We start from the raw sequence: 13530 nt of genomic DNA, 5'->3' as shown, positions 1-13530 counted from the left end.
ATAGAGATAGATGATCAAGAATGGTCATTACAGAATGAAATGTATATATATAAATTAATTAGAAAATAGGTGAAATAAGTTATGGTACATTTTACTATAGAATACAATGGGACTGTTACAAAGAATGAGGAGCAATCTGTATGTACTGTCATGAAGGTGTATTTATGATATATGAAGTGGAATAAAATACTATGTATCATATTTATGTTTTTAAAAACCCTTTAAGTATAGAATATCAGAATATGTATTTGTATATACATTTATATTTACAACTGTGTAGAAAAGGTTATAAAAGGCTACATGATAGCCTCTTAACAATGGTCATGTCTGGTGAGGAGGTGGAAGGGATGGAGGAATTTCACTCTTTATTATCTTTTTTGTATTGTTTCTCTTTCCTATATTATATGGTACTTCTTAATTACAGAGGTGATTTTTTTTTTTTTTTACAGGTACAAAAATGTCAAGAGTAGCTTTAAATGCCTACCAGACCTGCTTTCTCTCAGTGGAAGCCTCTCTGCATTCTCTCTCTGTGGGCACTAGGCAAGTAGGGGGAGGGGGAGCATGATGGAGGTATGAAGGTGGAGGTGGGCTGGGGGCCTGGTTTTAAAATGCACACTGTTCAGGCCTGTCCCAGATATTTCAGTAAGACATTATTCTTGGTAAGATCCCAGGAGATTCCCAGGATTTCTGAAGTTTGACAGTCACTGTTCAAACAGTAGGATTTGCTGCAGATTTTCATTTTTCTTTGAGTTATTTGCATTTAAAAATTTTTCTACAAAGACACTGCTCTGAAGAACCACCTCTAAGTATAAGAATAAAGATAATTTATAAGGGTCAAAGATCTCAACTTTTGCCAGTTGCTTTTACATACATAATCTAATCTGAGACTGGTAGCAACCCTTTCAAATATGCGGGCAGGGATTACCATGTCCATTGGAGAGGGGAGGAAATTGAGGCTCAGGGAGTTGTGACTTGGCCCTGCCTGGCCTCAGGGCCAAGGAATGGTGACAAAGGCACGGAGTCCTGGGTTTGCTAGCTTTCATCCCAGTATGTTCTAACCATTGCACTTTTTGACTCTGCGGAGCCTTTTATAGCTCTTTTGCTTAACAAACAATATTTCACAGTGAAAATGACCACTGTCCCTTCTCCTTTTTATGCTTAATCATAGGACACCCAAAGTTTATGTGTATTTTATTACTGCCTCTTCCTACTGCTTCTGCTTTTCTCAAGAAGTGCCCAACCCTCACCTTGGAAAGTTTCAAAATTTTGCCCTAAATTCTTATGTATTCCATCCCCAGGAGAGGATGAAGCATCTTCTGAAAGGCACAGGCCCTCGTCTGTCCGCCCAGCCCCTGTCGCACGCTACCTTCTTAATGCTCCTCTTGGTCCTGAGGCCCCAGCCCCTTCGCTCTGTTTTGATGACCTCGGCATCAGGGTAGAGCCTCTTGGTGAAGCACTGGTTCTGGCAGCGCTCACCGGCCGGGCACACCTGCGGGTGGCACTCGTACTGCAGCATGCGGTTCAGGCACTCTGACTCCAGGCCGCACGGGTTCTCATCGGCTGGCTTGCAGTTGCAGCGGGGAATCTCGGACAGGTCTGCAACGTGGATCTGTACCTTTCCGATCACTTTGTTAGCCTAGAAGAAAAAGGCACAAAGAAGATCAAGAATTTCAGTGGAAACATCAGACACATCCAGGCGATTTCTGGCTTGGCGATTTCCAGACACATCCACGGCATGACTCTGAGAAAGGCTCTTTCTATCTTAACCTTAATTTCCCCTGAAGAAGCTAAGAACAAAATGGCCTCTCCCGAGTGGAAAGAAATACCAAAGTCTGACGTAAACTCTCCCGAATTTATCCTGTGTATTTCTTCTACCAGTTGACGGAAATTTCCTAACTGAAGACAACCATGAGCTTTTCTGGAGGAGCTAAACACCTACATTCTCATTTGGTTGCAGGACAACCTGGTTGGGCAAGGACAGGATTCCACATGGAACACGTTGCTCCCAGTCATAAGAGGGCTTATCAACGGCCTCCTCACACCCCAGCAGCCCCAGCTCCCATTTTATGCTTCCAACCAAAGCTCCCGGTCTGTTCAACTGAAGACTGGGGTGGTAAGTGGCAAAAGTTTTCATAAGTCAGAAAGTGCCTTCTAATGACTAAGACAGTAATGCGTTTCCTGTTGCCTGTCAAATACTAATGTTTTCATGGGCAGAGACTCACTTTGATGTGTTTGTAAGGAGGAGGTTTTCTTGAGTTTTTTTCAGTCTCTAGCGCTTCTCTGCTTTCTCTTTGTGCTTTCAATTCCTGGAAACGTTTTGCAGCTTCTTCCAGTGCTGCCAATAAAGACCAAACAAAGTATATAAACACCAAAAAGAAAACCCAAAAAACTTCTAGGAGAGCAGCTTTACCGTTGCCTTCTCAATGCCCTGGATCTGGCCTGAGGCTTTCTTTTTAAAATTATTCAGGAAATGACCATTTTCCACCAAGACACTGAAATAGGATATAACTCATTTAGGGTTAAAGCTGGGCTCTGTGCAAGCTGCTGCCTCAAGGAAGAGGTCCTACTTCAATAATCAGACCCTTCCAAGTAAAGCAAAAAGAAAAATACAAAAAACAAAATACCCCCAACCAACCGAAAATCTCCACAGCTTTTTAAATTGTACCAGATTTAAATTTATTTTACTCTTACAGAAAGCCAACCTTCCTGGAAACTTGTTGCAAAACAGTTGTAAGGCTCTTCGTGAGAAGATTTTACTGCTCTTCTGTGGCAAGGGAGCTTCACTTGATTAAGAAGATTATTTCCAAAATAATCTCTCATGTTTGTAGAAAGATCGCAGAAGAAACTCCTTTCACACAGATGGCAGAGTCTACTATAATGAAATGTATTTCTCTAACTGACTGGATAAGATGTGGCTCTAATGTGACTGGATACGTAGGGGCGCTGGATCCTAACACCTGGTGAAAGTTCTCTACGCAAGTCAGGACATGGCGAGAAATCAACCGTGGAGTTGAGCCCCTTAGTTTTGAGCCCCTATAAACATCATTCAACTTACCTTTCTTGAAGGTCTTGTTAATACTAGTCTGTCCCTCAGCAAAGCTTTTATCTCCTTCAACATAAGGGAACACTCTGCCCTGGTGTACCCAATAGTAGTCATGAGAACCAAAGAAGAACACAGGGAAGTCCCCCAAGTCATGCTTAAGGCCCTGGATGTTCAGTGGCACAGACCTGGGATTGCAGATTTCTGCTGGCCACCATCTGAAAACAAAAGCAATTTCAGATCAAGAGAATGAACAAACCATACCATTCTTTTACATGGCTGGCCTGAGGCAAGGGGGAGGTTTTGTACCTGTGATTTTCATTCAGTTTCTAAGGACAAAAAATTCCTTGTTTATCTTTAACCCTACCAAACCACACATCATTTAAAAACATATTGAGGGGCTTCTGGGTGGTTCAGTTGGTTAAGCATCTGCCTTCGGCTCAGGAATTGAGCCCCACATCAGGCTCCCTGCTAAGTGGGGAGTCTACTTCTCTCTCTCCTTCCCTCTGTCTGCCCCTCCCCACTGCTGTTCTCTCTCTCAAATAAATAAATAAATAAAATCTTTTTAAAAAACCCATACGGGGACGCCTGGGTGGCTCAGTGGGTTAAGCCGCTGCCTTCGGCTCAGGTCTGATCTCAGGGTCCTGGGATCGAGCCCCGCATCGGGCTCTCTGCTCAGCAGGGAGCCTGCTTCCCTCTCTCTCTCTCTCTGCCTGCCTCTCCATCTACTTGTGATTTCTCTCTGTTAAATAAATAAATAAAAATCTTTAAAAAAAAAAAAAAATAAAAAAAAAATAAAAAACCCATACGTATTAGTGAATTAGTGAACACAGACTAAATAAACTATACCCTAAACACCCAATCTAGTTTTTTCTTTAAAAATTAATACTTGATGTTGGGCGCCTGGGTGGTTCAAATGGTTAAGCGTCTGCCTTTGGTTCAGGTTGTGATCCCAGGATCCTGGGATCGAGCCCCATGTCAGGTTCCCTGCTAAGTGGGAAGCCTGTTTCTTCCTCTTCTTCTGCTCCCCTGCTCCTGCTCTTTCTTGATCTCAAGTAAATAAAAAAATCTTTAAAAAAATTAAAAAATACTTGATATAAAGAAATATGTATCATGAACATACAAGTTATAAAGCATAAAAACAGAATAACAATGAACTCACTACCCAGTTTAAGAATCAGAATTTACCATTTTTACTATTTACTTTTTTTTTACTATTCCAAACCCAACTTCAATCCTAAAAACGTCATGTGTTCCTCCAAATTTGGCATTCTTAATTCCAAGATTATCTTTCAAGGTATAAATGTTTATTTCTAGTAGTCAAGGGAATCATCTGAGAATAAACAGATGTTATAGTAAAGAATGACCACTTCCATTCAAACAAGCATTTTCTTCTCTCTAATCAACCAGGGTAAATAATTTTTGGTCATATGTATGAGGTTTATGTAAGTATGTATTTCAGAATCTAATTCATCTCACATCATAATGTGAGATTTGGGGCAGGATGAAAACAATGGTTTCATGCAATGACTGACTACACAACAATCACTAAATGAAATCTTTGTGAGTTACAGTTGACAATTTCCAACAATTGGGCCAGTGAAGGGTTAAGTTTTGGTAGTACGTAAAATAATCAGTATGAACAGTAAATACACAAAAACTTAAATTTTTTCCATCTTTTACTTTACAGATGTCTGATAAAACCATTCACTTAATGAGTAATTATATTATTTAGAAGATAAAACATAATTACACTCCCAGATTTATAGTGCAGAACTTGAACATGTTTCATCTAAAAAGTACCCTATAGTCACCTAAGAATGAATTTTTAAAAAGATTTTATTTATTTATTTGACAAAGAGAGAGAGTGCATGTGCAGGCAGAGCTCTGTAGGCAGAGGGAGAGGGAGAAACAGGCTCCCTGCTGAGCAAGGAGCCCAAGAGGGCTTGATCCCAGAACTCAGGGATCATGACCTGAGCTGACAGCAGATACTTAACTGACTGAGCCACCCAGGCAGCCCTAAGAATTAATTTAAAATGTAGGCAAGAGAGGTTTAGTTGGGTGGCTTCGTCAGTTAAGCAACTGATTCTTGATTTCAGCTCAGGTCATGATCACAGGCTCACAAGATCAAGTCCCAAGTCAGGCTTTGAGCTTTGCCCCTGCTGCCCCCACCTCCAGGTCACGTGCTCACTTTTTCTCTCTTAAAAAAAAAAGTGAGAGAGGAAAAAAAAAGTAGGCAAGAGTCTGTGCTCAAATTATTAAAACACTATTTTGTATAATCAGTATTTCAGGAAATGGTTCTTTCTTTCTTTCTTAGGATTTTATTTATTTGAGAGAGAGGGAATGGGGGGAGCAGCAGAGGGAGAGGGAAAAGCAGACTCCCCACTAAGCAGAGAGCCCCATACAGCCTGGGATCATGACCTGAGCCAAAGGCAGACACTTAACTGACTGAGCCGCCCAGGTGCCCCAGGAAATGGTTATTTCTAACTCATTTTAAGGTAGTAAGTGTGTACACAATAACTACAATTCACTAGGACAATTAGGAAGGGGCACACTTTCTGCCAGGGGTTGTTCTGGGTCCTCCTCACTTCCCCCAGGAGGCTTTGCATTGGGGTAACCAGTTATTGAAAAGAAACAGCTTCATGTGACCCAGCTGGGCCTGACTGGAAAAAAAAATACATTAAGAATTAGTTCATGGGCGGGCGCCTGGGTGGCTCAGTGGGTTAAGCCGCTGCCTTCGGCTCAGGTCATGATCTCAGGGTCCTGGGATCGAGTCCCGCATCGGGCTCTCTGCTCAGCAGGGAGCCTGCTTCCTCCTCTCTCTCTCTCTCTGCCTGCATCTCTGCCTACTTGTGATCTCTCTCTGTCAAATAAATAAATAAAATCTTTAAAAAAAAAAAAAAAGAATTAGTTCATGGGGAGGTGAACCATGAGAGATTACGGACTCTGAAAAACAACCTGAGGGTTTTGAAGGGGTGGGGGGAGGGAGGTTGGGGAACCAGGTGGTGGGTATTAGGGAGGGCACGTATTGTATGGAGCACTGGATATGGTGCAAAAACAATGAATACTGTTACCCTGAAAAGAAATTAAAAAAAAAAAAAAAAAGAATTAGTTCATGGATGGGAGTCTTTGCAAAGCATGTGAAAATGACCTGACCTGATATAAAATCTCATTGAGCTATGAACCCCAATGAGAGCACTACTTGGGCTTTTTAAAAATGTAATGTGATTAAAATGTAAGTAAGAAAATTAATTGCAGATACTTTCATATTCATAACTTTTTATAAAGGAAATTTGTAATGTACACCATGGTGACATTATAGTTCATAATACTGGATTATATACATGAAAGTTGCTAAGTGAGTAGACCTTAAAAGTTCTTATCCTATCTCTTCAGAGACTGTTGCCATGGAGATATCATTTCAAAGGCATCTTGAAGTTATTAGAGCCACCTGGTTTTTTTTTTTGTTTTGTTTTACTTTTACTTTTTTTGAGGCAAAATTCACCATTTTAAGCATTTTAAGTTGTATATACTATAGTTGTTAGTACATTTGCAATGCTGTGCAACCCACGAGCATTCCCTCCCTACTCCCACCTACCTTGGCCCTTGGCAACCACTAATCTGCTTTCTGTCCCTAATGATTTGCCTAATTTGGTCATTTCATATAAATGGAATTGTTCAATAACAACAAAAAGTTCTTATTACAAGCAAAAAAAATTCTGTAACTATGTGTGTTGCTTAACTAGACTTGTTGTGGTGATGATTTCACAACATATGCAAATACTGAATCAACCTGAAACTAATATGTTATGTCAGTTATATCTCAAAAAAAACAAAAAAACAAAAAAACCCAAACTGAAAAAAGGAATTTAAAAAAGTAGACATTCTGAAATTTATGTGAGGATCTGAAGGCTTCTTACACTGTTTTAGATATTTCTTATATAGAAATGTTTTATCAATTGTCAAACTCACACCCATTCCCACCCTGGAAAGATATATTTTTAATTATAAAAGCAGTTGTGATTAAAAATTAAAACAATGCAGAAATGTATAATAGAAAATTTGAAAATGCCTCCCCTTTAATCTTATGCCTCATACTTTAACATTAGATGTATTTCTTTCTGGGTCGAAAAAAAAAACCCTTATCTACATCTACAATTTTTAAAAAACATGTAAACACATGGAAAGATAATGCATACGCTGTTTAACATCCTCTCTAAATTCAACTATATATTGTGGATATCATCTATGTTACTACAGAGACCAGCATTATCCTCTTATGGTTATGGATATGTTGTAATTTATTTGACAAATCCCAGGTCATGATCTCAGGGTCCTGGGATCGAATCTCACATCAGGCTCTCTGCTCAGCAGGGAGCCTGTTTCCTTCTCTCTCTCTCTGCCTGCCTCTCGGCCTACTTGTGATCTCTCTCTCTGTCAAATAAATAAATAAAATTTTTAAAAAAGAATACTGCAATGAACACTCCTATAAATACATTTTTGCCTCCTTGTCCAATTTTTTCCCCTTAAATTCCTTGAAGGGGAAGTGCTAAGTCAAAGCACAGACAGTTACAGTTTTAATGTGATGCCTGAGCAGGGAGACCAATGTGGGGGTCAATGCGGGACTCCTGTGGGACTTGAGACGAAGGCAGCCGCTTAACTGAGTGAACCACCCATGTGCCCTGAGGGTCAGCAATTTTCACGTTTATTTTCTCTTTGCTATTCTTTGGCAAACTGACTCTTTCCCTTCTTTGTCTCTGTTCTTGTTAAGGTATTTGTCTTTTCTTATTAAAGTATAAGTGCAAACTTTTTACTTTGGCTTAACATTTGCTTTTCAAAACTTCCTATCTTTTGCCAGAAGTATAAAATTGTTTATGTATTTAACTGCCAATTTTTTTTGGGTGGGAGGAACTTTGAGGTTTTCTGTCATATGTTAAAAAAAAAAATAGTATGTATGAGGGATTGCTTCTCAACCTCAAGGCCCCTTATCTCAGCTAAACACAAAATTTTTGAAGTTAAATAGGTAAGCAAGCAGCAGTATTTAAAACAGAGAAAATGACATAGCCATTGCTAAAATAGTACAGTATGTTTGTTATATATATAATATACATATATAGAAATATCTAAAATCCATTTCTACAGAAATATATTTTACTTAGTATTCTAATTGAATAGCAGATTCTCATTTGTGCTCTCTTGAATAGTATCTATTAGTAAAATGATAAATGTGCCTCAAAATGTAAAATGTGGAGTTTTTAAAAAAATAAATCGCGGGACGCCTGGGTGGCTCAGTTGGTTAAGCAGCTGCCTTCGGCTCAGGTTGTGATCCCAGCGTCCTGGAATCGAGTCCCACATCGGGCTCCTTGCTCGGCGGGGAGCCTGCTTCTCCCTCTGCCTCTGCCTGCCATTCTGTCTGCCTGTGCTCGCTCTCTCCCCCCCCCTCTCTCTGATAAATAAATAAAATCTTTAAAAAATAAAATAAAATAAATCGCTATTCCTGTTCAGTGGAGGCTTGCTAAGGAGAGCGTTCTTAAAAGGAGAAAGTTTTTTGAAAATAATGACAATCACACATTCTTAGTCTTAAGAACTAAACGCTCTTAATGAAATAATTTCTCTTTAAATTCTAAAAAACTCTCTCCTTGTACACAGTTTAAAGCTTCTAGCAGGAACTAAAATGGGAAAAGAGAGCTATTTTGGCCAGGATATAGTCTTCATTTTATGAGAAACCAATATGAATGTATTAGGACACAAAGAAAACATCTTCCCTACTACCTACATAAGACATTTTTTTTTTTTTTTTAAAGATTTCATTTATTTTTTAATTTATTTGACAGAGAGAAATCACAAGTAGGCAGAGAGGCAGGCAGAGAGAGAGAGAGGGAAGCAGGCTCCCTGCTGAGCAGAGAGCCCGACGCGGGACTCGATCCCAGGACCCTGAGATCATGACCCGAGCCGAAGGCAGCGGCTCAACCCACTGAGCCACCCAGGCGCCCATACATAAGACATTTTATTCCAAAATCTAGTAGTACACAGTTCATTAGTATAAAATAACTTTCAGAACATAAAAACAAGCCAACCAACCAATAAAAAAAAAAAAAAATCCAACAACAACTAACCTCCCAGTCCTCTAAAAACTAACTCAAAACAGGTTTCTCTTCTGTTTCTTTCTTTCTTTCTTTTTTTTTTTTCAAGGAAGTGGCTCTGTGCTGTTCTACCTATCTCCTTGCCAGTTTGTATACAGATTATGAACACCTGTGTCTGAACAATGATTGAATACTTCCTCTTTGTCCTTGGAAAAACTTGCCTGTAATTTCCCAATTTGACCCAAACAATCTGCTTGTAATGGAGCTTCTTGCCAGCTTTACAGTCATTACAGTTCCAGCAGCCTTCTGGCATGTCTATGCTCAGGCATTCCGGGTGGAAGGAAGCTGGACACGATTCACAGCAGAGCAATCTTCCACCTTGAAACAAATAAACAGTCTTAATAACTGAGAAAAGAGGAAAGAAAACAAGAAAGAGGAAAGAGAAAGTTATCTTTTAAGTGCATTAACTTTGATTCAAATTGGGGGAAAATAAAGGGACTGAGTCAGGTCTATAGTGATGGATTAAAATAGAAAGCAAATGAACAGATTTAGCTATTTCCAGTCCTTTTCAGGGCTGCATGACCAGAGACTCAAAGCTTTTGAGGAGGATGAAAAACATTACTGAGGTCTTTACCCCTCAGAAAGGTGGGCAGTTGAGGTATCAGTTTTGCAGGCAGCTAAAACTCTTTAACAGATGACATAACAGATGCTTACAATCTTTAGACTGAATAGATTTGAGAGCAGATTTTCAAAGAAATATGTAGCAACTTACTTTCTTTTCTCCTTGGGAGCTAAGAAAGCAAGCAGTGGTCATCTTCATATTTTAATCCAGTACCACAGTTAACTGAATCCCTTTATAATAAAATTAGCAAGAATGAAGATAGCCAATAGGTTGACCGGTACTTTTTTATTTCCCCATAAAAGAATGCAAAAAAGCAAAGGATTGTACTTTCTCAAATTTGTGATAAAACATTATCATTTGCCTTTCCAGTAAAAATAAAGTCAAACAAGCTATACAGCAGTGGTTTGCAACTTTTCATCACCAAGAATCCCCTTTCCCTTCTTCAGGGACTCATTTTTTTTTTTTTAATATTTTATCAAAAAAACAAACAAAAAACAACAGCAGCAAAAAGTAAAAAAAAACACAAAACCCAAAAAACAAAAAGCCAGCCTAAACAAACAAACAAACAAACAAAAAACAGAAATCAAAACCCCTGTTAAAGGTAACAATTTCTCCTGTTTTTATTAACCAAAGAAATATATAACTGCCAATCAGAGGTTCTGATCCCAATAGTAAAATTAGTCTTATCACATTAAGTTGTTCAAATCATAGCCAAATATAAAGAATCTTATGCAGCCTTATTTTGCACAAATGTGTGATTCTGTTAGATTTTCTGAAATATTAAACATAGTTCAAAAATTGTTTACATAACTTTTTCTGACTTCATATTGAGAACCACTGCTTTATAGCATAAAACTAAGTAAATGTCACTGTAGAATGAAGTACCACACTCAAGGAGATCCCTCTCCTAGCAAAATCCTCTCCTTTGAAATACACAAAATGATCTCTGGATTAAGACCAAAACAAGTGCAGCAAACAAAACAAAAGAATATTTTTAAGTGCAAAGAAATAAAAGAGATTTGGGGGCAGGTTAGCTATTTCTAACAGGTATTTCAACAAGTGACAGAGAAGGATGTTAACCACTGAAGATAAAATATAACACAGACATTTACGGAAAAAGAAAAAAATTAATTCTATTAGAAAATCAGGTCCGTAACCCATGAATATACGGAGATTTAAAATCTCATAAGCAAAAGGTTAAGAGCCCTCTACACAACTTTATGAAATCACAGCTCCAACCTTTTGAGGGTTTGCTATCAATTTTCCAGAAAATCTTTTCTTCCTGTAGACTTTCAAACGTCTAACTGATTAACAAAAAACAAAAAGAAAATCTATATTACAATCAGGGATGAAATAAATTACTATATTTCCTCTGCTTAAAAGATTTTGCTTTAATCATTGAGATTTTTTCCCTTCACAGTTTCAATATGGATTCATTGTTCCAATTCTCCAAGCTACAGATTAGCTACCTGAATGCTCTTAGCCTAGGTAGGGAATTCGGTTAAATTTCAAGTAAAAATGAGATAACTGACTTCTCCATCAGAAAGGAATGACCAGTAGGGAAAGGAGTCTTAGCAAACTGCTTTAAAGTACATGTGATTATTAGAGCTGATGTGGAAAAGTCAGCCTGGCCATTTTTTAACATAATGGAATAGACCTTAATTAAAATTAAAACTTAAAAGACTTATTTCAGAGGAAATACAGACCCAGAATTGTCAATGAAAATCACCGTGATTTTTTGACAAAAAATACACAAGAAAAATGAAAATATGAACAATCCACCTTGGTGCTATGCAAGAAAACTGCTTTAGGATGCAAGAAGTAAGACATGGCTCAAGCTAAGCAAAGAGAGGGCTCAAAATAATTTCAATTCATGTCAAGGTCAATACTGAGTACTGAAAACAACATAAGAAACAATTGAATTAATCTAATTTTATAAAGGCGCCAGTAGGAAACAAGGCATTTCCCAAAATGAATGCCTCGGGTAGTCTAATTTTATTGCATTATGCAGTTAGTCAGACTGCTCTGTCCATCTTTGTTTTAGAAGTAGGTGGTATCACCAGTCAGGTGACATCCTCTGACTTCAACGGAAAAGAAACAAACAAGCAAGCAAGCAAGCCAATACTCTCTCCGAGCTACTTCTCCACAGGTTCTAGTCACCCTGTTTAGTTAGTTGTATTTTCTTTAGTCATGGGTTGCCATTTCAGATGTCTGACAAAGAAAAAAGATACATCAAGCAGGCAACACAATGAATGAAAAAAAAAAAAACTTATTTCAAATATACCCAGTCTATTAGGTATGTATTAATTTTTCTTTAAAGATTCTGAACCTGGACCCCAGATCATAAAGGGAATGTATACAGGAAAAGGCCTTCACCTTCCTGATAATTCATTTTACCCTCTGAGAATAATAACTCCCTAAGTAATACAGTACTGTTAAATTACTTTTTCCCTGTGTTACAAGTAGGCTATGTAAGGCTAAATACAAGGAATGGGTTTCTTCTACAGGTTAAATTAACTGGGAGAATAGAAATATACATTTAGCTCTTGGTTCCCTGTAGATAAATTACCCATAAGCAATTCTTCAGTTGAGCTGGGTCGCCTTTCAATACCCATTTGGGTCAATCTCCCCAGTCTCCTAAGAGAAGGGCAACTAGTTTTCATAGCATCTTAATAAAAACATTTAAGAAACAAAAGGACAGCATAGACCCTAAAATCAAAATTTTAAGTATAAATCTCTTGGTCTCCCTCTTTTAATAACCTACCCTCATTTTTTAGCTGAAAGTTCAGAATAATTTACGTCACGTCTATTCTTTTCTAACATGAATGGTAGTTCTACATCAGGCAGAAGAGAAAGAGCCTTTGGAATATCTTTCTATATATAAAGCAAAATCCTAGCCTTTCAATTTTAATAACCCACAGATACATGGAATGTGTGAGAATTTATTCAAGGAGAAGAGTATAAGTAGGTAAGAATTTGTAATAATGGAATTATTTTAAGCCCTTTTTAATAATGTTGCAGCCATATGAAGACACAGTCACAACCACCAAGGTAGAATTTACCAAAAGCAACAGATGGTGCTTGACAGGCATACATTTCCCCCCTTCATTTAAAGAGAGAAAAAAAAAAAAAAGGAAATGCAAAAATAAAAGAGATAAACTATTTTGATTATTACCTTTCTCACATTTCTTTTTGGAAGCTGACGAAGAAGGAATCATAGGTAATTTCATCAACTCTGCACGATTTGATTCATTCAGTAGGTAGTGGGACTTATAGGCATATGAACTGAACATGGGGTCTGAATGATCCTGAACTATCAGCCCTATACGAAACAAACAGAAAGAGATGAGCTGCAATGAAACTACCCATGATTCCATGAGGGAAAAAAAATAAACCAACACCTATTATGCAGCTGTGCTAAAAGTTGGGGGTGGGGGAAAGAGAATATGAAGAAAAAGAAAGATCTGATGGAAGAGTGTTGCCAGAATTGTTTAAGGGAGTTTGAGCTACTCAGTACCTTATCCCTTATCCCTACACACCCAGAAGAAAACTGCAAGTTAATTTGGAGATATAAACTGCATTTGACATCATACTTAAAACCCCCTATGGAAGACAAAGCTACATTCCTTAATATTTACAAGTACTATGATGACAATCCAAAGAAATAAAATGAAATGTCACCTAATAGCAAATAAGTTATTTACATAACATGGTAGAGACACTGATCCACCTTCAACGTATCAAGTAATACCGAAAGGCAGAGTTGAGTCTCTCCTGGTCTCTAG

General features: G+C 38.1%; 1 protein-coding gene across 3 annotated transcripts in view; it reads right to left on the bottom strand.

The window, feature by feature from the left end:
- NSD3 (nuclear receptor binding SET domain protein 3) overlaps window positions 1–13530 on the bottom strand; it is a 125881-nt gene that overhangs the window by 15708 nt on the left and 96643 nt on the right. For 2 of the 3 annotated variants that reach the window (XM_059155982.1, XM_059155983.1), the window contains exons 15-19: window positions 12921–13067; window positions 9345–9501; window positions 3056–3258; window positions 2223–2335; window positions 1367–1636 (exon numbers count right to left, since the gene is read on the bottom strand). In XM_059155982.1, the coding sequence (XP_059011965.1) occupies window positions 1367–1636; window positions 2223–2335; window positions 3056–3258; window positions 9345–9501; window positions 12921–13067 (890 nt within the window). The remainder of the gene's footprint in view (window positions 1–1366; window positions 1637–2222; window positions 2336–3055; window positions 3259–9344; window positions 9502–12920; window positions 13068–13530) is intronic. The other variant, XM_059155984.1, reaches the window with a different exon arrangement.

This window comes from Mustela lutreola, chromosome 18 (genome assembly GCF_030435805.1).
Source record: "Mustela lutreola isolate mMusLut2 chromosome 18, mMusLut2.pri, whole genome shotgun sequence".
Taxonomy (NCBI): Eukaryota; Metazoa; Chordata; class Mammalia; order Carnivora; family Mustelidae; genus Mustela; species Mustela lutreola.
The sequence above is the reverse complement of the archived record's forward strand: the minus strand, read 5'-3'. Positions and strand labels throughout refer to the sequence as shown.